Source organism: Vespa velutina, chromosome 12, assembly GCF_912470025.1.
Source record: "Vespa velutina chromosome 12, iVesVel2.1, whole genome shotgun sequence".
In the NCBI taxonomy this organism is placed as follows: Eukaryota; Metazoa; Arthropoda; class Insecta; order Hymenoptera; family Vespidae; genus Vespa; species Vespa velutina.
Genome location: NC_062199.1, coordinates 2,355,276 through 2,382,325, shown reverse-complemented (window position 1 = coordinate 2,382,325; position 27,050 = coordinate 2,355,276). Strand labels below are relative to the sequence as shown.

General features: G+C 34.4%; 2 protein-coding genes and 1 long non-coding RNA gene across 9 annotated transcripts; 2 read left to right on the top strand and 1 right to left on the bottom strand.

Annotated features, from left to right (window-relative positions):
• Nucleotides 1–910: 910 nt before the first annotated feature.
• On the top strand, nucleotides 911–14,364 carry LOC124953548. Of its 4 annotated transcripts, XM_047505077.1 has the most exons (9): nucleotides 929–1,888; nucleotides 2,256–2,406; nucleotides 3,255–3,424; nucleotides 6,360–6,544; nucleotides 7,291–7,529; nucleotides 7,603–7,881; nucleotides 12,011–12,362; nucleotides 12,722–13,013; nucleotides 13,437–14,364. In XM_047505077.1, the coding sequence occupies exons 3-9, from the start codon at nucleotides 3,263–3,265 to the stop codon at nucleotides 13,653–13,655; spliced, it is 1,728 nt and encodes a 575-aa protein (XP_047361033.1). In that variant the 5' UTR covers nucleotides 929–1,888; nucleotides 2,256–2,406; nucleotides 3,255–3,262; the 3' UTR covers nucleotides 13,656–14,364. The 4 variants fall into 4 exon arrangements, with proteins under 4 accessions (XP_047361034.1, XP_047361033.1, XP_047361031.1 ...); XM_047505078.1 differs by lacking the exon at nucleotides 2,256–2,406 and having other exon boundaries at nucleotides 911–1,048; XM_047505075.1 differs by lacking the exon at nucleotides 2,256–2,406.
• Nucleotides 14,365–17,104: 2,740 nt separating this feature from the next.
• Nucleotides 17,105–18,300, bottom strand: LOC124953551. The gene is made up of 3 exons (XR_007102251.1): nucleotides 18,036–18,300; nucleotides 17,538–17,938; nucleotides 17,105–17,254 (listed from the first exon to the last, which is right to left on the bottom strand). It is a non-coding gene; the product is annotated as an uncharacterized LOC124953551 (long non-coding RNA).
• A 4,467-nt stretch (nucleotides 18,301–22,767) lies between these two features.
• On the top strand, nucleotides 22,768–27,050 carry LOC124953344. 4 transcript variants are annotated; one of them, XR_007102208.1, is made up of 4 exons: nucleotides 22,791–23,365; nucleotides 23,444–23,556; nucleotides 23,645–26,488; nucleotides 26,564–27,050. XR_007102208.1 is itself a non-coding variant. In XM_047504581.1 (3 exons), the coding sequence occupies exons 2-3, from the start codon at nucleotides 24,460–24,462 to the stop codon at nucleotides 26,009–26,011; spliced, it is 1,464 nt and encodes a 487-aa protein (XP_047360537.1). In that variant the 5' UTR covers nucleotides 22,768–23,365; nucleotides 23,444–24,459; the 3' UTR covers nucleotides 26,012–26,153. The 4 variants fall into 4 exon arrangements, 2 of the variants coding, with proteins under 2 accessions (XP_047360537.1, XP_047360536.1); XM_047504581.1 differs by lacking the exon at nucleotides 26,564–27,050 and having other exon boundaries at nucleotides 22,768–23,365; nucleotides 23,444–25,870; nucleotides 25,959–26,153; XR_007102209.1 differs by having other exon boundaries at nucleotides 23,444–26,488; nucleotides 26,583–27,050.

The following is a 27,050-nucleotide window of genomic DNA, read 5'->3' as shown; positions in this document are numbered from 1 at the left end:
TGGTGGTTGTGGTGGTGGTGGTGGTGGTGGTAGTAGCGGGGAAGGAAGGTTGAAAGGTATCAGGTAGGGAGCAGTTGGTTGGTGAGCCATCTAAAAGAGGGGAAAGAGGTGAATAAGAAAGAGAAGGATAATGGTGGATAGAAGGAATAGGATGGATGGAGAAGAGCAAGTGGGTCTTTTTCATGGAGTGGGGAGTATAGAGTGAATAAGAAAGAAAGAAAGAAAGAAAGAAAGAAAGAAAGAAAGAAAGAAAGAAAGAAAGGGATAGATGGACATGAAGAGGAACAAGTCTGAATCTTGTATCTCTTTCTGATGACAAAGAAAAGGAGGGAGGGTTCAAGATACGAAAGAGAGAGAAAAAGATAGAGAACGATGAACATAAGCTTTTCTTCCTCTTTCTTTTCAGAGTAAGGATTGAGGGGAGGGAGTATGGCGAATAAAAAGAGAAAGACAGACAGATAGAAAGAGAGAGAGAGAGAGAGAGAGAGAGAGAGAGAGAGAGAGAGATACACAAGTGCAACATCACTTTTTCTTCCTCTCTCTTTTTAGAGTGGGGAATAGTATAGTGAATAAGAAGGACAGATAGATACTGACTCTCTTTTATCTCTTTCTGATGAAGAAAGGGGTCTGAGGGAATGGAATGAAAGAAAGAAAGAAGGAGAGGGACAGAGAAGGTACCTGGAAAGGCGAGAGAGCTTCGGACTACTCGAATTCAGGACAGAATCCATCCGAAGGCGCCGGTTGGAACTCGACCGGTCTCTTTCTCTCTCTTTCTTTCACGTGGTACGACGTCGATCAAGAACCGATCGTGGCGAAGGTGTGGCGAAGTCAAGAGAAAAAGAGAGAGAGAGAGAGAGAGAGAGAAAAGAAGAGTAGTAGGAGTTAGAGAAGAAGAAGGAGGAGGAAGAGGAGGAGGAGGAGGAGGAGGAGGAGGATTCAACAGTGAGTGAGGTACCGAAAGGAGAGGAGGAAGCCGTCGTGGCCGTTGCTGCTGTTGCTCTTCAGTCGAGAGACTCGTGTTTCGTGTCCTACGTTTTACGCGTTACGCGTTAGTATAGTTCATATTTGGTGTGTCTGACAGTCGATAGAAATAATTATTTTTTTCTGAAGAAAATACAAAGAAAGAAAGAAAATGAGTGTGTGAGAGAGAGAGAGAGAGAGAGAGAAAGAGAAAGAAAGAAGGAAAGAAAGAAGAAAAGAAAGAGAGTAAAAGAAGAACATTATCATTTGGACAATCATTGTCTTTCTCTTTCTTTTAATATCGTTTATCGATTTTCTTCGGCAAAACGAAACTCTTCCATTATTTTCAAACGGCCCTGCTGTTCCTGCTGTTATTACTGACCATTGCTGTGATTCGATGCAAGTTGGCAAACCAACGTGGAAAAGTAGTCAGAACTGTACAGCTGTCAGACGAGACTACTCTCGAGTTCTCTATTCGTCTCTGTCTTTCTTGCTTGCTCGATTCTCTCCCGTCCTCCCCCCTCCTCTCACCCTTCCTCCTACCCTCCCTCTCCTCACCCCACTTCGGGTTCACCATCTCACTCTCTCTCTCTCTCTCTCTCTCTCTTTCTCTTTTTACTCCCATACCATAGGATGGTGCTCGTACGTAGCTCGTAAACCTCAGACGCCGTGCTTACGTTTAGTTTAGACTCGCTTATACCGTAAGGACGGCCTTACACACAGTTTTCGCGAGGTGCATCGTGCGCAGACCAGTTGCTCTTTCTCTTTCTTTTTTTTACGTATATATATATATAGATATACACACCTACACGTTTTTGTGAGTGCAAGAAAACAGAGAAATAGCGAGAGGGAGAGAGAGAGAGAGAGAGAGAGAGAGACAGATAGAGAAAAAGAGAGAGAAGGTGCATTTGTACGATCATTTATTAAGGTGAGTCTAGATCGAAGTGTTCGGTGAAGGCTAACAAGACGATCAGGACGAGTCTTTCTTTTCTTTTCTCTCTCTTTGACTGTGCCATTCGTTGAAATCACCATTACTTCATATTCCCTTCGATATCTTATTTTCTTTTTTTTTTTTTTTTTCTTTCTTTTTTTCTTGTTTCTTTTCTCCGATAGTGACAGACAAATTCGTTCTGTTTTGTTCTTTTTTTTTTTTGTTTTTTTTTTCTATTATCAAATATAAAATCCTTGATATTTGATCGAGAGAAAAAATTTAATCCTCTTGGTCATCTTCTCTTGTCGTTTGTGTCAATCGTCGTTAAATAACCGAAAGAAATAATTTTTGGTGTCTCTGATAGTGAGAATCGATTCAAGCGCAAGATGGATAACGTGTCCCGTGGAAACGGGTTTAAGCGTGAAAGTAATCGAGGAAGCAGTTGAAGAGAAAGAAAGAGAGGGAAGGTAGATGTTAGACGGGTAACAGCAACAGCAGCAGCGTGTTGAGACCCGGTAAAAGCTTCATTTTCCTTCAAAAATCTTCTTCTCCGTTGTTAACTTCTTTCATTCTTTCTTTATTTCTCTCTTTCCTTGTTTTTTCTTTTGTTTTGTTTTGCTTTGTTTTGTTTCGGGGGGCTTTTTTTTTTTTCATTTTTATCATCCTCCCACTGTTCGTTCTATCTGGAGCGAATAAAATCGAATTAGTAGTGGAGCGTTACCAATCGAGAGATCGAACAAAGTTGAAAAGAATCGTATTGCATTGTCATTCGTTCCGGAGTATAATCTTTCTTCCAACGAAATTACACGTGAATTTCTCGTATATTGAATGAAAATGTATCAAATAGTTAAAAAAAAAAAAAAAAAACAAAACAAAAAATCGATACACAATCACAAACATAGCTATGTACATTGAGGACCTGCGCTAACTCCTGTCAAAAGTTTTTTCTGTTTTTCTTTTTCTTTTTTTCTTTTTTTTTTTTTTTTTTGGAAAAAATACTTACAAATAAATATCTTATTTGAAGGACATAAGTCCTTTCCGATCGTAGTTCTTTCAAATTTTTCAAAGAATTAATAAAAATGAAATATTTGTTGGAGGTGGGTGGGGGGGGGGGGAATTCTAATCTAATTTAAACCCTATAACGTCCAATGAAACTTTTTTGAAATTCTTCTTCTTCTTCTTCTTCAAAAAAAAAAAAAAAAGAAAAAAAAAGAAAAATGTTTAGAAAGAATTTTTAATCGAGTTAGAAAAAGAAAAGAAAAAAAAGATGCTTTTGACGAAGGAAGAAATATTTTCTTTCTTTTTTTTTTTTTTTTTTTTTTTTTCTTCTTGTTTTGTTCCCGTTTTGTTCCGTTGAGATCAGTGCGAGTAATGGCCCTACATCTGAGGGGTAGCAAGGATGTCAAGAAGAGCTCGTACTACGTTTGGTATCTTGGTGCGAGGGAGGCCAAGGGTGTGGACGCGATGCCCGGTGCCATAGCTTACCTGCTCGAACGAGAACGACTTCAAGAACCTTTCAAGGTCACTTTACAGGTGAGCGCTACCATTTCGAGATCCGGTTTTGGCGCCTATCGTCCGAAAATATTCTAAGACATGACGTTTGTTTATCGATATGAAGCAAGCCTTACGAATTTTCTACGTTTATTTTTATTATTTCCATTTTTGCGCTTTTTCTATCCTCTAATCTTTTTTGTTTCTTTCCCCCTCTTCTCCATCTTCTTCTTTTTCTTTTTTCTTTTTTTTTTTTTCTTTCCTTGGAGAAAGTTAGATAGGAGATATCATAAAATTCCCTTTTTTACGATTGCCGATCCGGCAAAAAACCGGATACTTCTGAAAATTGCCATGTTATTTTTCACCCAAAGTTAAATCTAGTCGAGATATTTTCAAATTGATACGAGGGATAAATTTAGAAATGATGATAAGGAAAGGATGTCGACTAAAAGTAATTCTCAATATCGTCTTCATTCTTATCTTCTTACGTTCCATATTTTTCTTCATTCCCTTTATCAGAAACGAATATATCTGAAGTATTTAAATTTTCATAGAAAGTGGGAATGAAATTGATAATTAAGAAATATAAATTGGGAAAGAAAGAGAGATAATTCTATTCCCTGACGTCACATTTCTATTTCATTCCTTCAGCTTTTTACATCGAAAACAGTTCTACACAAACGTTAAGTTTCTCTACTTAATATTGATAAGTAGATGGAATTAAAAATGGAAATTAAGCAAAAAAAAAAAAGTTAATCCTCCGTTGACTTCATTCCTATCACGTTGTTTCGTTCATAAAAAATAAAAATTTATGGTAGTTAAAGATCGTTTATATATATATATATATATATAAAAAAAGAAAAAAAAATGATTTAGGTCTTAACGCTAACACGAGAATAGAATTCGTTTGAATCTAATCAAGAATCTAATCCTTTTTCTATATATATATATATTGATATTTTTTAAGCGACTTCAAGTGATTCAAAAGTCCATTCCATTTGTTTGAAAGAAAATTTTCCAATATCTTTGGAAATCGAAAAATCGATAGAAAAAGAAAAAGAAAAATTATAATTATCCAATCTAATGATTTAATCTATCTATAAAACGTCATAAGATACGTGGGAAGGACCTTGCCACTTAACTAACACCCACTAGAATAATTTATGCTAATGAATTATGAAGAATTAATATATAACGAATTCATTGACCCGAATCTTCATACGACGAATGAAACGAGGCGTCTTCGATATGGGAAAAGAGAAACGGCATGCGAAATTCTTTCTTTCTTTCTTTCATTCTTTCATTCTTTCATTCTTAGTTTCTCTCTCTTTCTCTATCACCCTTCAAGTAGTTACGAGTTAGCGCGGGCGATTTGAAATCATCGTAATACTTTAAGATAGGCAAAGAAACGTGTAAAACGCGTGAAGAATGAAGAACAACTTATAACTTAAACGAATCTAATTTTATAATTAAATGAAATATTATTAGTGCAGCTATATCAAATATATTGATTTTAAATTAAAAAAAGAGATAGAGATAGAGATAGAGATAGAGATAGAGATAGAGAGGGAGAGATAATATTAATGAATATATTATCGCGAAAGTGATCTAATTTTTAAATCATATCTCGTTGAATTAGTTAATAAATAGATTGTAAAAAAAAAAAAAGAAACGAAACAAATGATAAATCGAATTTCTATACGTACTTTTATCAAAGTTCGAATATCACGTAATAAAATTGACGTGATCATTTTAAATTTTGTCTGGGATAAATTCGCGAAACACGAAATACTGTTGCGTTGTAAATGTCGCGAAAAAGAAAAAAGAATGAGATCATTATTATTATCATTATCATTATTATTATTATTATTATTATTATTATTATCATTATCATTATTATTATTGTGAAATAATAGCGGTGAGTGATCCGCCTAATTATTGTGCAAGTGTAATTACAAAAAGCCTGTCATAAAGAGAAAGTCTTAAAAAACTTTTGTCGAATAAGATGGAGGAGGATCATTCTATGCGCTAAAATTTACTTAAATCGGTAAAGCAATGGCAATGTTATCACAATGATTATAATATGGACAGGCTTGTTAATTGCTTAGGTTGTTTGCTTTAAGTAGTCGAAGAATGCGCTAAAATGACGCCTTCTTTCTGAAAGTGTTCTTTTCTCTAGTTATTTCCCCCTATCACGTATCTCTCTCTCTCTCTCTCTCTCTCTCACTATTTCATTCTCTCTTTCTCTCTCTTTTGGCCTTTTAAACGAGGATCGCACGTAATCGTCGAGCGAGATGTAGTAATTACGTCGTTCGCATTTCCGCTATCGTGAACAATGCCACGCGTGTCACCGTAAGAAACAAAACGTAAGAGACTAGTCTTACGAGATTTTCATGTTCTGTCTCTTAACTGAGATAAGTATAAGAGATAATTATTTGATGAACCATAGTGTTGCGTGAATGGACGTTGAATCATTCCTTATTTAAATGCGAAACCTTTATACAGATATATTTTCATTGTAATTTGTAATCGAACGTTCGATGAGAGATTTGGAAAAAAAAAAGAAAAAAAAAAAAGAAGAAAAATTATTTTAAATCATTCAATTTAAATAAAATTATTTTATCAAATAAGATTGGCACACCTTTAATATCATCCTATAGGAAATAATATTTTATATAACTATATATATATATATATATGTATACATATTTTTTTTTATCGTAATTACGATCGAACATCTGATTAGATAGTTAAAAAAAGAAATTATCTCATATTATTAGATTCATAATACAATTATATATGGAATAAGATTAATACATTTATATTATTCTACGAATAAATATTAGAAAACGTATACGTGTTTATCTTTGATCAAATTGATAGAGATACGACGATTACATGTTATTTTTATTGTTCTAACATTCCTAGTAACGCCTAAACGATGTTTCTCGATTAATAATAGCATTATTGTCGATAGGTGAGCAGTAAGGGTCTGAAGATCATTCAAACTGTTCATCCTGGTGGTTCTACTAGATCAGCTGTGAAACATTTGGTACCAGGTCATGCTGTATTGGCTGCTGTTCAACGAGAAGACATCGTAGCAGCTACTTTGCTCTTACCAAATCCTGCCACCAACAATCCAGTTCATGTTCATGCATATAGGTTTTCATTTTTTTCTCTCTTTCTTTTTTCCTTTTTTCTCTTATCATATTAATTGTTCCTTAACGTGCCCGATTATACAGCTTTTTCTGCCTTCACTCGTCTATGACTTCGTTATCACACTTTCATCTCATTTATTATCATAACTATTCTACATTTTTTTTCCTCCCTTTTTTACTTTTCGTCTTTCTTTTTTTTTTTATGATAATAAATTTGGTTCCTTTTCATTTCCTGCTTTTATTATTATTATTATTATTATTATTATTATTATTATTATTATTATTATTATTATTATTATTATTATTATTAATATGAAGGATAAAGAAAAAAGATACGTTCTCCAAAGATGGAGGTCGATTCGTTCATCAGCTCGATCTTATGGATTATAGGTCTTCATTTTACTTAATTATCCTTCCACTTCGTATAACGAGCTGTTAACGTATTTTTCATTATATCTTGATGATGAGGAATCCACCTACTCTCTCATATTCTCACGGATTAAGTTTGAAAAAATCAGAGGCCTTCGGTTTCTCCGAGATAAATATGATTTGTTATGGAAAAACTGGCCCAGTTTATGAATTCTAATTACCATTTTACTTACAATTATGTGATTCGATAATAATAATAATAACAATAATAATAATAATAATAATAATAATAATAATAATAATAATAATAATAATAATAATAATAATAATAATCCATTCACCACACACGAGTACCGTTATCGAAACTTTCCGTTCGATCAGATGCGACTCGGTCGAGACAGCTGAATTGTTGGGTGGACAACTGAAGGCATTGGCGTCGCAAACAGATAATTTAGCAAGAGTATCCTCTGGTGAAGGTAGAATCCGAAGTAATTTGGGTAGCGATGGACGAAGTACAAGAGAATCCGAATCATCTGAAGGTAGTGGAGAATTGAAACATGATCCTATCCAAACTACAACGATATACGAATCATTGGCAGCCGAATTGAGAGCGAAATTAGGTAAGAAGCTGGTAAAAATTGAATAAACGAATGAAACCAAGTGACAATGTATGTCCATCTTTATTTCATTCAGGTCGTGGAAATTCAGGAGACAACGACGTTGGACCTATATTGTTACCACCACGTGACTATGACACAGTTCACAGGCATCGTGGTAACTTAGCTGGTATCGAATTTAGGCGTTGCTTAAATCAAACCATAGTGGGTGGTAGTACAACTGTTGATCGAGGTGGTACAAGGAGTGCAGCTAGCAGTGGAATTGGATCGGATAGTGCGGCTACTCCTCCACCGTATCAATCTCATCATCCTTTAGGTCCAAGACCTTCGAGACCTTCGAGAGATTCCTCTTCTGGTAAGCAAACAACTCTCTAAATTAATTTCGAAAGTCTTTCTCTCTCTCTTTCTTTCTCTCTTTCTCTCTCTCTCTCTCTCTCTTTCTCTCTCTTTTTCTATCCCTTGTGGTTCTATTAGCCGGTAAAAACGATTTCTACAGAAATCGAGGCCTCTCTGCTTCAATGGTTCAATGTACTCTTGTGAATACACTTATGCGGTCGAAGTAACTCTCTGGCGTGTTTAGAATAAACTCATGGAAAGTCGTCAATTGGATCGATCGATTGATCGATCCAATGAACGCATCGTAACATAGAGAGGATAATCATGATGGCTACCGTGGTTAGATCTTGCTAAATGGAAAGTGAAAGTTTCTTCTTTTTTCTCTCTCTCTCTCTCTCTCTCTCTCTCTTTCTTCTTGCGGATTATTTCTTTTTGCGGATCACCAACAGGAAATTGACGAGAATCGATAGAACGATTTTTATAATTAATGCATGGGAATGGTATGAGAGAGTTTATAAGATCAAACAAGCTTTCAAACTCGAAACTAGTCTTGAACTTCTTATCAATTAATTCCTGTCGTTAATTGTAACTTGAACCTCGATATAACATTTTTCTTTTCTTTTCTTTTCTTTCCTTTTCTTTTCTTATTGTCATTGAATCGAATCTTTGTCTTCGTCATTAAAATATTGTTATTACTACTAACGACAAGTTCTTGAAATTTTTCCAAGTTTCTCTTTTTTCTTTTTTTTTTTTTTTTTTGAAAATGTCAAACGTCATTAGAATGAGGAATTTAAGTTGAAAAGACAGAAATTTGGACGCTTTCTATTCGCTCGGCAGGTGTGTCCGCACGAATCTTATCGGCTCTCGTAGAAAACCGGGCAGAAGCGAGAAGCGACCCCTTAACCCAATTTCTTTAGCCACCTCGAAAATCCAATGGTGTGTCGGGCATTTACATGCTTGATATTTTTTTTTTTTTTTTTTTTATCCTCTTATATTCTTTTCTTTTCCTCTTCTTCTTCATTCGAATCGACATTCTAACGGAAATGAACGGTGCGATATCCTTTTCAGTTTTAACACGACGTGTTTAGAAAATTGATAAGTTTATTATAATTCAAGTGTTTCTTCTAATTAAAAAATATAATACGAATCGAGGATTCCCATGTTAATTAATAATTCTTGATAATAAAAACCAGTAATATACATGTGTACATATATATATACATATATATATATATATATGAACGAGATGAAAATTAAAAGAGACGGACGATTTCCTTTTCTCTTTCTTTTCTTTTTCAAACATGTTTTTTAATGGACGACTGACCTAATATCGCTTCGATGATAAAGAAAAGAAAAGAAAAAAAGAAAAAAAAAACCAAGGAAAAAAAGAAAAAGAAAAAAGAAAAGGAACAGTAACAACTTAACATCAGATATACTTCGGTGTTTAAGTATGTTTGTACATACGTGTGATGGAGCGAGATGAAAAGAAAAAGAGAGAGAGAGAGAGAGAGAGAGAGAGAGAGAGAGTACCACCAAGCTTGGGCACCTGTTACAGTGGAAGGTGTACCGTTAGGACGTCGTGTCAGCGACAGGTACCAGCCTACGGGCACATGTATCTCGATTCCAGGGCTTTTACTCGACCGCAAAAACCAACCAGCTTTGGATTGACTCGTGCTATCGATTATATTACAAACGTCAAATGTTAAATCCCCGAAACTTATCTTATATCTATATTTCATATGACATTTGACATTTATATACATATCCCCGAACTATTATTTCTATTTGCCTGAAACATATGTTAATCTACAATTTGCACTTTGAAAATTCTTTCTTTCATTTTCTTTTTCTTTTTTTTTTTTAACCGTTTCCTTGTGAGAACGTTCAAGGTTATTGTACGATTCCACTCATGACGAGATTTCTGGATTTCTGGGTTCTCCATTAATGAGATCTAATCATGGAAAATATTCCGAAGAAATCTTCCATTTTTTTCTTTTTTTTTTTTTTTACTCGCCTGTTTCGTAAAGACCATTAACTTTCATCTCAACCGCGATATTTAGATTTTTCATTAATGAAAAATATTCGAAGAATATTTATAATATTTCATTTGATCATTCTCGAGCTTTTCGAGTGCATTTATTATTCGATCGCTTTTTTCTCTTTTCTCTTATTTCTTTTTTTTTTTCGTTTTTTTTTTTTTTTTTTTTTTTTTTTTTCTCTACAAAAATTGCTCTCTCTTCTTTTTCAATTGATGTAGATCAAAGCTTTCCAATGTCAACTATTCTTCTTTTCTATCTGCTCTTCCCCTCCTCCCCCCGCCTATCCCTACTTCCATTAATCGAATACAAATCATGATTGTAGATAAGTATAACTCGACTGGTATACTTCTCGACTCGCATAAATTATACAGGCAATTTGCGTACGTATAGGTGGATACGTAATAGGTAAGTCGCGTGAAACCATCGTTGCCTAGATTCCATGCGAGGAATTGTCCCGCTCAGAAGGCACCTCGATTAAATTATTACGTCGCACGGGAGTTAGCTCGCCGTGAAATCGATTCCGCATTATTATTCCAGTACCGTTCTTCTTCTTCGAAAGAGAAACACTTGCTCACGTATTTGCTTGCAAAAATGTTCACGAATAAATTAATGATAATAACAATAATAATAATAATAATAATAATAATAATAATAATAATAATAATAATAATAATAATAATAAAGAAAAAAAAAGAAAAATGTATTTATTAAAATAATTACGTCAGAGCAATGGGATGAGTTGGTTTTTTTTTCTTTTCTTTTTTTTTTTTTCATTACTTCTGATCAGATCAATTTTCTTTTTTTGTTTTTTAGTAGTAATTTTTTCTTTTCCCTTCATTATGCTCACGTACAGCTTATGATGAAAAAAAAAAAAAAAAAAAAAAAAAAAAAAAAAGAAAAAAAATAATTCATTCTAGTTAATTCAAAGGAAGGAATGTATAAATTAAATTTATATAAAGGCAAGATAAAATCACACACAACACTTATCCTAGTTTCATCCTGATATTGAGAAGATGTTAGTCAATCGACTCAACAACCTTTAACACTAAGAACTTAGTATGGTAACGGCACTCCAACTCTTTCTCTCTCTCTCTCTCTCTCTCTCTCTCTCTATCTTTCTCTATCTCTCTCTCTATCTCTCTCTCTCTCTCTCTCTCTTTCTCTATGCTAGAAATTATTGCGCAAAAGAGTGGTTTTGAGGTGCGTTCGAGAGAAAGACGAGACGGCATGAAGAAAGAAGCGAGGTCATTGGCAGACGATGATAGTAATGACCAGAAGAGAAGACGATTACGATAAATCTAACAATGACGATGACGATGACGGCGCCGTCGACGACGATGACGACGACCACGACGACGATGATGATGATGATGATGATGATGATAATGATGATGTTGGAGATCATAATTACTATGATACAATATCCTTTCCTATAATGTTGACCAGGACTAATGTGGAATCCAAGAAAATTCGTACGTTAATCGAGCTCGTGGGAGGCCAAACACGAAGTTCCGCATTCTCGGCCCATAGCCTGAGGCTTTCTTTAGCCTTCTTCGTGTCTTATTGAGAAACTCAAAGAAGAAGAAGAAGAAGAAGAAGAAGGAGAAGAAGCAAAAGCAGAAGAAGAAGAAGAAGGAGAAGAAGAAGAAGAAAAAGATATCGTCGTCTTTAATCTCTCTCTCTCTCTCTCTCTCTCTCTCTCTCTCTCTCTCTCTCTCTCTTTCTCTCTTATTTCATTACCTGTCCACACTTTAAATCTCTTCGTGACCTCTCTCGGATTCTTCTCTAGAGAATTCTACTCGACCGATTTGCCTTGACTCGCGTTTTCTCGAGTCACCTTACTGACCGAGATGCTAGAGATTTTATCTAGTAACGTTTATATCATGCCTCTCTTCGATATATATGTGTGTGTGTGCGTGTGTGTGTATGTGTGTTTGTTTGTATACATGATGTGTCTATCCAAAGAGTTTCTAATATCTCAGAGGAAAGATTCGTTTGTGATCTTTTCACCTTACTTTTTCATCATCTTTCCACAAATTGACCTCAAATCTTCAAATTTCTTTTTTAACTATTATTTAGGATAATATATTGATATTAATTAATTTACAGATGACGATTGGGGCGCTGGTACAGAGGAAAGTCATTATTTCCCAGACGTGGAGACTACTGGTTCGAGTTTGACATTACCAAGGCTACCTAGAAGTCCAGAAAGACATCCAATTCAGCAACAACCAACGAGAGGTATATCGCCTGGTTGTAATAGAAATCGTAGGGCACCAGAATTGAGACAAAGATCACCAAGTCCTCAGTATCAGCCAAAAGTAAATCCTGGAGAAGTGACGAGTCCAAGAGAGAGGTTCCAAGATGCTAAAGAAATGTTCAGGGCCATGGAGAGGGAAGCTATCGGTAGACCAGTCCTCTCCAGGCAGAGAGAGTCAGATGGTCATCATCATGTTCATAGGTAAAATCCTCCTACGATAATAAATAAACAACGTATTTATATTCAATTCGTTGTTGATCGAAGGAAAGTAAGAATTTAAAAAAAAAAAGTAAACTGGCCTGGTGAAAGGTCGCCGTTTCTCTTAGGATAAACCAGATTCTCCTTGGAAACGAGTTGATTTATTCCTCTTGTAAAAGTTAAGATGTGTCACGTAGTCATTTTCATTCTCACCGTATTTGGTTTGGTTTAGTTTTCCCTTCTTCATTCTACTATGACATTTCTCTAAACGTCATATCTAAGTTAGAGATTTCTCTTATCTCTTAAGTCAATCAATCCATGATACAACTGTTAATTACTTTTCTTATTTGATCTTTTGACAGGGTGGAATCATCTAGACAAGTTCACGAGGATCGTTCTATTCGTTCACATCAAACTAACGTGAATTCTTCGCCTGCGCACGATCATCAACAAATCAGACGAAGTCATACCGAGCTTGATCGAGAGAATGAACTTGCTTATCGAGCGAGACCAAGACCTAGAACTCATCATTATGGAATAGATCAACCATCTGAATCGGAAACTACGACTAGGCCACGACCGAGAAGTTTTTATGAAAATCCAGTTGTTGGGAGAGAGTTTCGTGAACAGAGGAATTCTATCGATCCTCGAGAAGTGAGAGATCTTTCTAATCATTTTCATTTTCATCTGACAAAACAACACAATTGTTATTAAAGAATAATCAATAAGACAATGATAATTTAATTGTCTTACGATCTATGATATAATTAAAAGTATTTATGTTAAAAGGAAAGTCTTAGAATTAGAAAATAGAAGAAATTATTAAATAAAAGTCTACATTTTCATAAAAAAATATATATATATATATATATATAAATTGTTATATATAGATTATTATTATCATCAAGTCATCATATATGATTGAATTTAAATGAAAAGAAGTTCTAAATTGAAAATCATTGTTATTATTAATTAAATTGATATATATATATATATATATATATATATATATATATATATATGTATATAATTACATTGTAAAGTTTCAATATTAATTAATTTTTAATAATATTTCAGTCACGAGACTTTCGAGACCGAGCATACACACGAGAATTACGTGAAAAAGTTCGTGCAAGGGCAACGACTTATCAGGAATTATCAGAACATGAGAGATACCCTGGACTCGATCGTGAAAGTGCCAGACCACCGTTAGAAATTGTCCCGACACCCGGTAGATATCGTCACAGCTATGCAGAACCACCTAGACTTGGATTAGCTGCGTTACATCCTTACTGACGAAGTCAATTAACATTAATGATCGTTAATTAACGATGTCTTTCTTTTTTTTCTACTTTATCGATCGATCGATCGAGTTAGCAATCGTTGAAGATTTTTATTTTTTTTTTTTTTTTTTTTTTTTATTTTTTGATCGTACCTTCTTCGTTCAAAAGATGAAAATATTTCACATCCATTCTGATCTGTAAACAAATGAAAAATTGTTGTTAATAGTTATGTTCATTCGAAATAACGAATAGGATCTTATATTAATATAGGATTTTAAATTTGAAAGATAGAATTAAAATATTTTCATGACGATCAAACGTCATTCTCGTTATAATAAATGAGGAAACTCTCGTTAATGAAAGAGAGAGAGAGAGAGAGAGAGAGAGAGAGAGAGAGAGAGAGGGATCATTGTTGATAATTAACGTGAACTACAGATTACGTATTATATTGTTATGCGCCAGATGCCAGACTAACGATAATAATAATAATAACAACAAATTGTAATAACTACAATAACAGTAACAATAATAATTTTAATAACAAGTCAATTTATTCTCCAAGATTTTCTCCTTTTTTAATCCGATTTCGAGGATTTCGATAAATTTATTTATTCAATGAAGAAATCATTGGATAATTCTTCTCACGAAATACAAAGAAAGAAAGAGAGAGAGAGAGAGAGAGAGAGAGAGAGAGAGAGAGAGAGAGAGAGACAGAGAAAGAATTCGAAAAAGTTACAAAATTTACGTAAAATAAGTATTCTTAAGAAGAAATCCGAAACATTGGTCGAAATAAATATTTAATGTCGACTACTTTCTCTACGAAATTCTTTATACTTTACTCATGTTTTTCGATGCACGAATCGACGCGATGCATTTTAACATGATGATCTCTCCGTGATTGTGGGTGTGATTTATGTCTTAAAAGAGAAAACAACAACAAAAAAAAAAAAAAAAAGAAAAAAAAAAGAAAATTTATTTTAATACACTTGAAGAAGTGAACGTAATAAAAAAAAAAAAAAAAAAATAATAATAATAATAATAATAATAATAACGACGAATAGATTGAATTGTGTTCATTCGATGAAAATAATTTGTTTGAAAAATACTTTAAAAGTCTAATAAAAAAGTTATAAAACAACGAATAAAATTAATTGAAAATAAATAATTCAATAGACTCGATTTCTCTGAATTCTAAGAAACATCAGAGGTCCCTAAGGCTAACGATTAGATAATTAACTATGTCAAGAATTTTCCTAAAACTTTCTATTTACTAATTCTCTTTCTCTCTTTCTCTCTCTTTCTCTCTTTCTCTTTCTTTCTCTCTCTCTCTCTCTCTCTCTCTCTCTCTCTCTCTCTCTTTGCTTATTTTAAATGAAAGAAAAAGAATGTTTGTGTAAATTTTCGAAACTTTTTCCAGAAGAATGATTTACATGCCTCTTTTTGTGGATTACGGGGTAACCGTGTACTCGCTCGAATAGTAAATTACTTTCGCGGTTAGCAGAGCAGGAAGTGACCACTTTGCATTGTTTGATATACCGAGTCTCTTATACGAATAACAAATGAATAGAAAGTCATTCTCTTGGTGGTGTGGCCGAACGTAACACGATCTCGATGCACCGTTTTCTTTTGCCACCGGACATTCCAATGATCAATCAAGTATTACAAACATAAATATCTATATAGATATATACTTGATAATACTTGATTATCTTATATGATTATAACTACTATAACATTTTTAATATTATTTATAATAATAATTTTTTATGAATTGTATACATATATTAATTATATATATATACATATATATAATTAATGTTTCATTGAAATTTTACTTTTACTTTTACTTTTTAATTAAAAAAAAAAAAAAAAAAGAAAAAGAAAAAACGATTTTTCTAAATTAATTAATATCGAATAAATAAAAAGTTATGAGTTATTACGACAATGCAATAATGAAAAATATTTCTTTAAATTGAAATGCAGTGTCTTCGCAGAAAGAGTATTTCTTTTTTTTTTCTTTCTTTTTTTTTTTTTTTTTTTTTTTTCGTTCACGAGGAAAGATGTTACGCGATTCTTCTTTCATCGCGCGTAACACGCGATATAAAGCAAAGAGTAATATCTCAAGATGCAGTTGTATTTCGTAAAAATCAAAAGACCGAAACCGACACGTTCGAATCGTCGTCGTTCTCTCTCGTTTTTCCTCTTGACGAAGTATGCAATCGCTTGGAACGTTACACACACTCATGGATGGAACGTCTGCATACCGGGTGACCGTTACGGTGACGTATGAAAACGGTACCAAGAACCTCTATAGAATTCCTCGGTTAGCAACGAGTAAGTAATGTAATGTAATTCGCACGGTGTGTAAGAGGCTGACTCTTAATGAAATTCAACAATTCGATTACCGTTGTAATTGCATACTATCTTGGCAAACAGATTGGTAAATGACTTTATCTATTGCCGGTTATATATAAACCAAAAAAAAAAAAAAAAAAAAAAAAAAAGAAAAAGAAAAAGAAAAAAAAAGAAGTCGAACGTTATTCAATCCCAGTTAATAAATTAATCGTTCAACAAATTTTTAATCGATGATCCGATTACTTTCTATAAAGAAAAAGAAAAAAAGAAAGAAAAAAAAAATAAATACCACTTATCCTCTCTACACGAATACCATAGTGGTGAAATCATTTTTTTCTTCTCTTTTTCCTTTTCTTCTTTTTTTTTCCTTTTTTTTCTTTTTTTTTTTTTTTTTTAATTGATCATCCATTAACGCTTTCTACATTAAAATAGATCGAATAATCTTCCTGATAAAAAATACTATCGTGTAGTATTTCACCTATATCAACTCATAGTATAGGGGCTCTGACAATGCACACGTTATCTTTATATATGAGAAGAAACACTTCCTGATTAAATACCAAGCTACTCGGTGAATCTCGATTTAAAAGCTATATATCAACGTTTAATAAGGAAATAAAAGATAATTATGATAGGTAAGATTGGAAAAAATGTATATCATTAAAATACAAAAAGTAAATAATATTAGATAGACAATAGCAATTAATGCCACTTCCGTCAATTTGTTACATCGTTGAATTACAATTGTGAAGAAGCTTGAAAATAAAGAAGTCGAGAGAAGGAGATTCATCGTTGTTCTTTCTGATCACGATCGATCGATAAGATAATCGTTGTTATTTCCCATGACCGTGGCTCTTTAAATTGCGTGAAATTATTCGATACGAAAAAGCTTAGAAATAAAACAACAAAACAATATAATACAACTGGTTTATAAATTTTGAATGAATTATGAACGTCAACTAAAATCTTGAAAGAAAGAAAGGAAAGGAAAGGAAAAGAAAAGAAAAGAAAAAAATATTCATTAATAATCTCCTCAAATTATCTTCGTATTCATATACGATAAAAAAAAAAAAAAAAAAAGGAAAAGAGAGAAAAAAAGAGAGAAAAAAAAACAGGCTTTCTTTTCAACGAGCAAGTAAAGAAACGGCCTCGAATAATTACGGCAAGTTTGCAACGCTTATCAGAAGTCCTCGTAACATGCTCCAGTTCTCTTGATCGACCTTGAATGCGTCTAATGCATGCTATATAGCTGTATACCTAAAAATAAATACTGTTAGAAATCTGATTTCTTTCTCTCTCTCTCTCTCTTTCTCTCTTTGTAAATATATATATATAATATATATATAAATGTATTTAAAATATTTTTTTTGTTTATTTTAAAGAAATATTTTTAAGACATTTTAACGATTGAGTGTTAACCTGATCGGTGGTCAATGCTCGCAGATTGCCATCAATAGTCACGACAAGTCACTACAAGTCCTGACCTCGTGACTATCTAAAGGCAGAAACTACGTGACGGAAAAGCGGATACTATACTCACTACGTGTCGGAAGTGAACTGCCATGCTCTCAATCTGTGTACGGGAAAGAATTTTTCTTACTTTTTCTTCCTCCCTTCCCCCCTTCTCTCTCTCTCTCTCTCTCTCTATCTATCTATTTATTTATCTATCTATCTCTTATTTCTTCTCCTTTGGAATTTAAAGTACGGAGTGTCTGCACGATCAAATGTTCTTTAAATGTAAACATATATTCAGAAGAATGATTCACGCGTATATCCGAATTTATTTTGAAAATCGTACAACTTTTTTGATAAATTTGAAAATTAATAAATAAATTAAATATTTTCATATGATTATAAATGATCGTGTTCGTTGCTATATTTTTTTTCTTTTTTTTTGTAATTTCTTCCTTTTAACATTTTCATACTCTTCGTATTTTATATCTGAAAAAAGAATTGTTACGGTAAATAAAATTGTTAATTTATAAGCGGCAAATTTTTTGCCCTTTTTTTTTTTTATAAATGTAAGTAATAAATGCACCTGTTACAGAGAGAATAATCGTAGAAGCATTTAGCTTGACCGCGTTAGTAAAAGTGAACGACGTGCATTTGCCAACAATGCGAATACTAGAGATCATTGCTTCGCCGTGCGTTTGTGTCTCCCGTTATTCTACGAGCTGGAAATTTCAATGCTTGCATGCATCATAGGGGACAATGCACCTTTTATGATTCTCTTATATGTGTTCGATGATCATTACAATATCTTTGTAACGTTAATACATTATCAAACAATCGTTATATTTCTATTCAAGTTACTAAGTATAAATATTTATTATTATAATTACTATATATATATATATATATATATATATATATATATATATATATATATATATATACATTTATATATAATATTATTATGAATAGATACAAATATATATATTTATAAATTTGATCAATTAATATTGACAATTATTAATTACTTATTTGTATATTTAAATACAAATAAAAATAATTATTTAGATATTTAATATTTCATATTAAATATAGATATTATTTAATATATATATATATATTTATATATTAATAAATAGAAAGACATTAAAGAAAAATCACTTTCTCTATTCTGAATAATTAAAAGTCATAAAAATCATTTCAATTCGAGACAACAAAGGCTGATAATTATAAGAAAGTTTTTATTTAAAATGTCAAGACGACTCTTAAGTACACTGTTTTACGTCTCAACGTCGAGGACCTCGCCTCTCTTATTTACATAAAACTTTCGAATCACCACGGAAAGCATTCTTAGAAAGCTGCCAATGCTTTTTCTCTTCTTGCACCTAAGAATCATAGAGTAGTCTATGCAATTCTTTCTTTTTTTCTTTTCTTTTCTTTTTTTCCTTCTTTTTTTCCTTTTTTCAAATTCTTCAACCGCCAACTCTACCTAAGATTTCAATACCTGGATTGAAAATTATCGAAGATTCTTGGAACTTGGACAAAGAGCAAGGTCACGTCAAGAGAAGATGGTACTTAACAAATTCCTAACTAAATTTCAAGAAACTATTCAAGGAAGAGTTGAGTATTGACCGTCAAACAAATCATACATTTACGGTACATAAAAGATGTACTTACAAAAACTATTACAAACATTTTAAAATAAAAATTCGCTGATGAGAAAATATTGGGAAAAAAAAGAGAAAAAAAAAGAAAAAAAAGAAAAAAAGAAAGAAAGAAAGAAAGAAAGAAAGAAAGAAAAGGAAAAAGAAAAAGACACGTATTTTCTCCCAAAGATAAGATTTTAACTTTAATCGAGCAAAGTTCACAGGAAATACGCCAAGAAAGATCTATCATGTGAAAAGAAAAGATAGAAAAAAAAGAAAAAAGGGAAAAAGACTGATTTCACAGTGAAAAAAGAAGAAGAAAAAAGAAAAGGAAATAAGTAAGTAGGTACTTACAGTGGTGGTGACGTGGCAGGATGGGAACGTTCTCTTGAAATTCCCAACTAAAAGTTTCCACAATTTAATCTTTATCGCGGTCGCGTGACTCGTACGTATATACATTTGTACATAAATACATACATACATACATACATACATACATATGAGATAGTCTAGTGAATTCCTGCGAACATTTTACAAGATCGTCTGGAATACCTTAAGAACGGTACTACTTGTATTGCGCCGGAAGTCTAAGGGGATAATTTCGTGTCGTCCGCTGAATAGAGGAGACTTTATTACCTAATATCACAATTTCCACTTTAAGACCGGTTTTCTATGATAGCTCTCACTATAAATAGAATACTCTGTGTGAATCCTTTCTTCCAAAGATTTTTAACGTCTTCCCTCTAATCAAATTTCCACTAAAGTTTATAAATATATATAAATGTATGTATATAAATATATATATATATATATAAACAAATCGATTATATAAATATATAATAAATTTATTAACATGTAATATAATCAATTGCAAGTTTGTACATTCGTCATTAGAAAAAAAAAAAAAAAAAGAAAAAAAATGTATAAGAAAATAACAAAGAAATACAACCAATTTTCAATTGTTCAATATATATGTATATATCTTATCGAGAATATAGTTCGCAGATAACAATCAACAATGATCGAAAAAGAATGAATAGCGAAAAAGAAAAGAGAAAAAGAAAAAAAAAAAAAAAAGTAAAGAAAGATCTTTCATCTTCATCGTCAATCTAGCGTGACTGAAGCAATCAAAAGAAACGCTATCTTCTTATTTTCTTATTAGATGGAACAAGGGAGAGAAAGATGATGGATCCATCGTTAAAAACAATGAACGGTATAGCTTCATAACGGTTATACCGGAAGTTAATTTCACTCTAACAGATGAAAAGTATCGTAGTGTTAAAAGTTTAGTGTCACGATCTTCAAAGATGTCTCACGATTGAAGCCATGGTTATACCGTCGGTATCTTCCACGAATCCCAAGTATTCCGCACGACGGAAAAGGTAATGAGAAGGCCGGTAAAGGGTGTGGTGGTAATGGTACTACTGATGGTGATGGTGGTGACGATGGCAGAATGTGAGGAGATTCGAGAGGCGAGTTGAATTCCTCGTAATTAACGTGACGTCGACCCACTGACCCACTCGACTTATTCATTTTGGTTCGTTGCCAAGGAAAAAGAGTTTCGGCAATAGGGATCGTATACGTTGATAAAGATTTTCATCATCGTTCTAGGATATAGATAAATAAAAATATTTAAATGTCTGTCAATATTTAAACGAAACGCTATATATATATATATATATATATATATATATATACATACGTGCAAAACACCATAGTATTATCTGTTCAAAGTAACAGAAAGATTTTAGGATGAGACCAGTTGTCCTTCGGGATTCGAAGGACGACACCCTCGATAAAGAAAAAAAAAAGAAAAGAAAATATCTGCTAGAGAATTCGACTCTGTCTTTTTCATGCTAATATCAACGATTTTGTAGTTCTGCTTCTCTCGAATAAACGAGAATTCTTTTATCTCTCGTTTATACGAATCTTTAATATTTCTCTACGAAAGAATTTCTTAAGAGTTAAATAAAATATATATATATATATACAATAGGAAATCTTACGTTTATAGATTAGTACATGTTGATAAAAAAAAATATATCAAGAACGCGAAACCTTTCAATAAAGAATTCTTGTTATTGAATGTTGACGGATTTAAGGTCTATATTCATGAGAATTGTCGCTTGTATTTCTTCAATTTTTAAACAATCCACTGAATTTTATTATGAAAGTGTATATGCAATTTTGTTGTCTATTTAAACATCGTTAAACGAATTAATTTGATCGAAATTAATTCATGAACAATAGAATAATTCTTATTTATATTTAACGTTGATCATTTTTACAACTTCAAATTTTCTTACCTGAAAAAAAAAGTCATCAGTTATATATTAGCTTTTTAAAAATAATCATATATATATATATATATAAAATAAAAAAAAAAAAAAAACACAAGATATGTATTAATTAAAATTATCAGTCTAAATTATTAGAGTAATTATTAAAAAAAAGATATAGATATAAGAAAATGTCAAGGTATAAAGATTTAGCCTATCTAATTTTCCAATCAAAAGAAGAAGAAAAAGAAGAAGAAGAAAAGGAAGAAAAAGAAGAAGAAAAATGTTGCTGTTAAAGGAAGTTAGACCTTTCCCACGCGACCTGTCCTCGAGACTTTTCTTTCCACGACCTAGGAACCTTGTTTGTACCTTTCTTGAAAATAATTCCCCCCACCCTCCCACGTTCCCCCTCTCCACTTTTCTCTCGTCACAACACGTACGTATATATATATATATATATATATATATATATATATATATATAAATGTATGTATGTATATGCTGGTTCAAGTTGCGCAATGAGAATATTCGTGATTTCGCCTTCACAGTCACGGTACAAAGGAGAACGAACGGAGGGAGTATCCTCTGTAGACGACCTGACCTCAAGACCTCGAATTGGCTCCTATCGATTCTCAAAGAGAGTATCCGTTCTCTAGTTCTTCGTCACTCAACGAACAAGTTCCTTCACCTCTGACTTAATAACATCATTATTTTCATTTTTATATTTTCACTGGCTATCCAATTTCATTAATAATTCATTATTGTTATATCATTATACCTAATGTCCAGTTGTATCTTTAAAATTAGATACAATGTATCAATAAAATGTATTGTAATGAAACGAGAAAAAAGGAAAAAAAAGAAAAGAAAAGAAAAAAATTAAAAAAAGAAAAGAGATCACTATAATGAATCACTAGAGTCTTCGGTTCCATCTTCATTTCTCTTTTATATCTCTCTTATATACCAAGGCAACAATCGTTGACCTATAAAGGGCAGGTCAACGAAGCGTGGCAGACTTAACGTCAAACCAGCTATCGTTTACATTCATACAACCGATCTAACCAACGTGCACGTCTGTTTCATCTTGAAGAGAATTCCTTTGATTCTTTTTATAGACACCCAGATATTTACCTAAAAATCCATTGAATTTCTATATTAACACATTGTTCCTAATCAAATTAGAAAGTCTTTTCAATGTATTCAATTAGTGATATGCATATATCTCGATGATAGATAAATAATCTAGATGATTATTTAATACCATCATTTCAAAGATCATTGAGGAAAAAGAAAGAAAGGAAAAAGGAGAAAAAAGGAACACAACACAACAATAACAACAACAGCAACAATAAAAAGAAATGAAATAAAGAAATACGTAGAATTAACGTTCCAATGTGAAACCAGGCGAAAGATCGTCCGTTTCCTTCGACACGATTCTTGGGAGCACCCCGAGAACAACGTGCCCGAGGGTCTCGACTCTCTCGCACAAGGTAGGTAGTTAGGTAGTAGTAGGTAGTATTAATAATAGTCAGTATTAGTAGTAGTGATACAGGCGACACACGAAGGTAGTAGGTAGGGAGTGCCCGGACGAATCATGGAGCAAAAAGGACAGAGACTAAGGAAGAAGAAGAAGAAGAAGAAGAAGAAGAAGAAGAAGTAGAAGGAAGAAGAAAAGACTAAAGAAAGAGAGAAAGAGAGGGGTCTGTGTGTTAAAGGAAGAGTGGGGTACGATCAGCGAAGTCTCACGCTTCACGAGCCGTTCTCAGTCTACGAGTATACCGGTAGAAGCTAGGAGTCTCTTTCGTTGCTTTCAAACGCTACGGTAGAACGCGCGTGCGCGTACAAATTCATACACATCCTCTCCATTTCGTGTCTCTCTCCCTCTCTCTCTTTCTTTCTCTTTCTACGTGTTGTGCGTGTGTATGTGTGTGCGCGTGTTTATGTGAGAGTGCAATATCAATTGATTCAAAGTATTAGAAACGTTAAAGCAGGTGAGGGTAGACCTAGCGATTAAAATTTTACATAAGAAGACAAAATTGTACAGCAGGTCAGCCATTTTTCCTTTTCAGGGGTCCCCAATGTGGCCCACCAAGTGGAAGTACAACGTGTGCCTGCTACCGGCCGCGCCTTTGGATTCCTCAAAGTCCACCGTAGCAGCTCTCGAATTCCTATTGAAGTATCGGTCTGTATAATCTTCTCATCATTGTGTGTGTATGTGTGCGTGTGTGTGTATATGCGAACAATCTAATAGTGCGTTGCTCGAAGAGCAGACTCCTCGGTACGTGCCGCGAGTTTGCGATCACGAGGCTACACGTGCAGGAAGAGAGAGAGAGAGAAAGAGAGAAAGAGAAAGAGAGATTCTCTTTGAAGGAGACTACGCCACTGTGGAACGCCGCATACCGAAGAAAAGAGAGAGAGAGAAAGAGAGGGACAGAGAGTGGGAACTGGAGAGGGGAGGAGGTGGGGGGAATAGAAAAGGTGCGAGCAAGTCGAAGGTAGGAACGTCGTATGAGACCGACGAGGACGGACGAGACGTTAAGAACGTGTAAGAGGAAGAGAGACAGAGGTAGGCAAGATTCAGAATAGAGTGGGGACCCGTAAGAAGGCGGCCATAATGGCCTGACGCCGATCTCAGCGAACAGCGGCTACAGCTGCTGCGAAATATCCAAGCGACTCTCTCTGCTTGCTTGCTTGCTTGCTTGAGTCCCGTCGGAGCACGCCTCTTATTTTGCAACTACTTGAATCCATCGTTGTCGTCGTCTTTGGAAAGTGGCTGCGTAATCGTGAGTGTAGTGCAACTCAGCACTTGGTATACCTACAATCTCTATCTCTTTTGTGTAAGTGTCTGGTTAAGTTTGTTGTGTATTATTAAGAGAAAGAGAGAGAAAAAGAGAGAGAGAGAGAGAGAGAGAGAAAGAGAGAGAGATTCCTTTTCTGATCTTTTCTTAAGTAATTGGAAGAAAATGGCAGAGTGATCCAGTGTTTCGTCTAAATTTGTGGTGACTTGAATACTCGATTGAGGAGTGTTCTGGTCCAATTACCTGCAAAGTTTCATTGGTATTAAATTATTAGAAATATTAAAAGAATGCGGGGTGCTAATCAAGAAACAGCTACACCGTACTGCCGGTGCAGAGTATTGTATCTTGGTAGTTCGGTACCTCATGCCAGTAAAGAAGGTTTGTTGGGTGTTCAAGAACCTTTGAGAGAATTATATCCAGAACAAGGAGCGCTGGGTGCTCGTGGGATTGACTCCTGGTTAAGTGTATGGAGCAACGGTTTGCTGTTGGAGAACGTCGATGAACATCGCAAGAAGGTCACCAGGTTCTTTCCTATTGAAGCACTTCACTATTGTGCTGCTGTGAGACATGTGAAGGGTGGTAACGGGGATTCCTCAACGACAAGATTTCTGCCTCTCGACTCGCCTTTCGCTAGGACGCCGAGCGCCAATCATCCGCCGCTCTTCGCGGCCGTCTTGAGAAGAACGACCGGTATCAAGGTCCTCGAATGTCATGCGTTCATTTGCAAGCGCGATATGGCGGCCAACGCCCTAGTGAGATGTTGTTTCCATGCTTATGCTGATAGTAGTTATGCTAAAGGATTAGAACCGTCAACAGGAACAACGAACGGAATGACAACTGGGAATCCGTCGAACAATAGTCTGTATCATACTTTGGGTGGATCCAGCACGACTCTGGACAATCCACAGGCTAATCGTTTGGATGCTTCATCAACGGACGATCTTAGTCTTTACAATGGTGATGAGAATCATAAGGTTTGGGCTAGGGGCCGTGACGAGATGGACGGTGTCTATCAAGAACAAGGAACGTTGAGGAGTACTAAAGGTTCCAGACCACGGCAATTGGTTGCACCACCTCCTCCACCGCCACCACCACCTCCTCCACCTTCTCAACCTTTGCTGGTCGAGGAATCTACTTCTTCTGCTACCAGGAGAAAAACTAATAAAAAATTGAAGAAGTTGAAGACTCGAGCGTTGCACGAAGACGCGATACAGCAGCAGCATCATCAGGTACATCAAGGGATATATACCAACGGTCACGGTCATCATACTCTTGGACATCCAATTAGACAACAACATTATCATCCACATCCATTACCACCTAGTAGTCGATCCGTTGCTGGAACTTTAGCTAGACCAGCACCTGTCTTATTGGTACCAGCCGCTACACTACCGAGAAAAGGACATCAACATCATCCCAGAGGACTAAGACCGATCCCAGCAGCAGCACCAATTGTTCCAGTTTACGCTCCACTCCCAGTAGTTCCACCTCCTGTCGCAGCGGCCATTTATCCAAGCGGAACATATGGGACTGCCGGTAACAGAGGTAAAAGGCATTCCGAAGTAGAAGGCTCTACTCTAGGTGCTTCTAGAAGATTAGCAGCCTCCCACGCCGATTTAACATCAACCGAGCTTGGAAAATCGGCTGATAGTCCGGAAAACGAGTCACGATTTGGTACCGGGATTTATCGGCGGAAAGGTCACTTGAACGAACGGGCCTTTTCTTACAGCATTCGCGCGGAACATCGTAGCAGGAGTCACGGTAGTTTAGCTTCTTTGGGTTTCAGTGCGCAGAACGGTAACGCATTGCCCAAAGAGGAGAAGAAGGATCGAGAGATAGCTCAACTGGTGGCAGGATTAAATTTAGATGAAAGTCCAAATGATCGAGTTCAACCTGTACCAACATCTAGAGCTGGACCATATTCTCATCATCATCATCAGCAACAGCAACAGCAACTACATCAACAGCCACAACAACATATGCAACCTTTACCTAGGCCACGACCTCGTTAGGTACATTTAGCTTACGTCAATCGTTACACATATCCCTCAACGTCGACGTTCTTGTTTCTTGCGTTTATTTTCGATCGAGTTACGCTATGGATCAAGCTGCTATTGGACCGAAGCAACATTCTGCTTCGACGTGGGCGTCTTCTTTTGTGGCATTCAAGCGGAACAGCTTAGCAGAGGTTATCATGCTGTCCCAAGTACACTATTGCTACTGCTAGTCGATCAAACTGATTTCACATTCGATCATTCGAGATAGCCTGGAAAGAAAATAATACAGTAGTTATCGGAAAGTGGACTGATAATACGAGTAGGTTATTCCTATAAATAAAAATAATAACACATGATCGATTTAGATCAATGAGACACTGTTTTAAATCTCCAGATGACGTAACAATCTTTAGACCCTAGGGAAACGAGCAAGGACTAATTAGACGAGCCAGGATTAATTATTGTCAATTTTACAAAGAAGGTGGATCATTCTGTTGGTTCAAGCTCAATAGATGAAGACACGGAGCATCTAAGAGCTGCCCCCTATCTCGTAACGTTTCCTTTGAAAAAATGTCTCTGTTGTTTTACAGTGGTTACTATAGTTATCATCTAATATCAAATTATTTCATTACGTATTGATTTTACATATATACATACATACATACATACATACGTATGTATTTATGTAATTTCATTATTAAAGATACATCCCTTATTTCAATTGTGTTATTGTATCTTTTTCTTTTTTTTTTTTTTTTTGCTTATGCGAGGAGGACCAACATCGTAATCCTGTGCCAAAACTTTTTTTTTTTTTAAACAAATGGTACATCTGTTCCGTAAATAAATAAATAAATAAATAAATAAATAAAATAGGAAACCGA

Coding starts and splice junctions, on each gene's coding strand:
- LOC124953548 (XM_047505078.1), top strand. CDS start 3,263: ATGGCCCTACATCTGAGGGGTAGCAAGGATGTCAAGAAGAGCTCGTAC. Junction 6,545..7,290: donor GTTCATGTTCATGCATATAG/GTTTTCATTTTT, acceptor CCGTTCGATCAG/ATGCGACTCGGTCGAGACAG. Junction 7,882..12,010: donor TTCGAGAGATTCCTCTTCTG/GTAAGCAAACAA, acceptor ATTAATTTACAG/ATGACGATTGGGGCGCTGGT.
- LOC124953344 (XM_047504580.1), top strand. CDS start 24,460: ATGCGGGGTGCTAATCAAGAAACAGCTACACCGTACTGCCGGTGCAGA.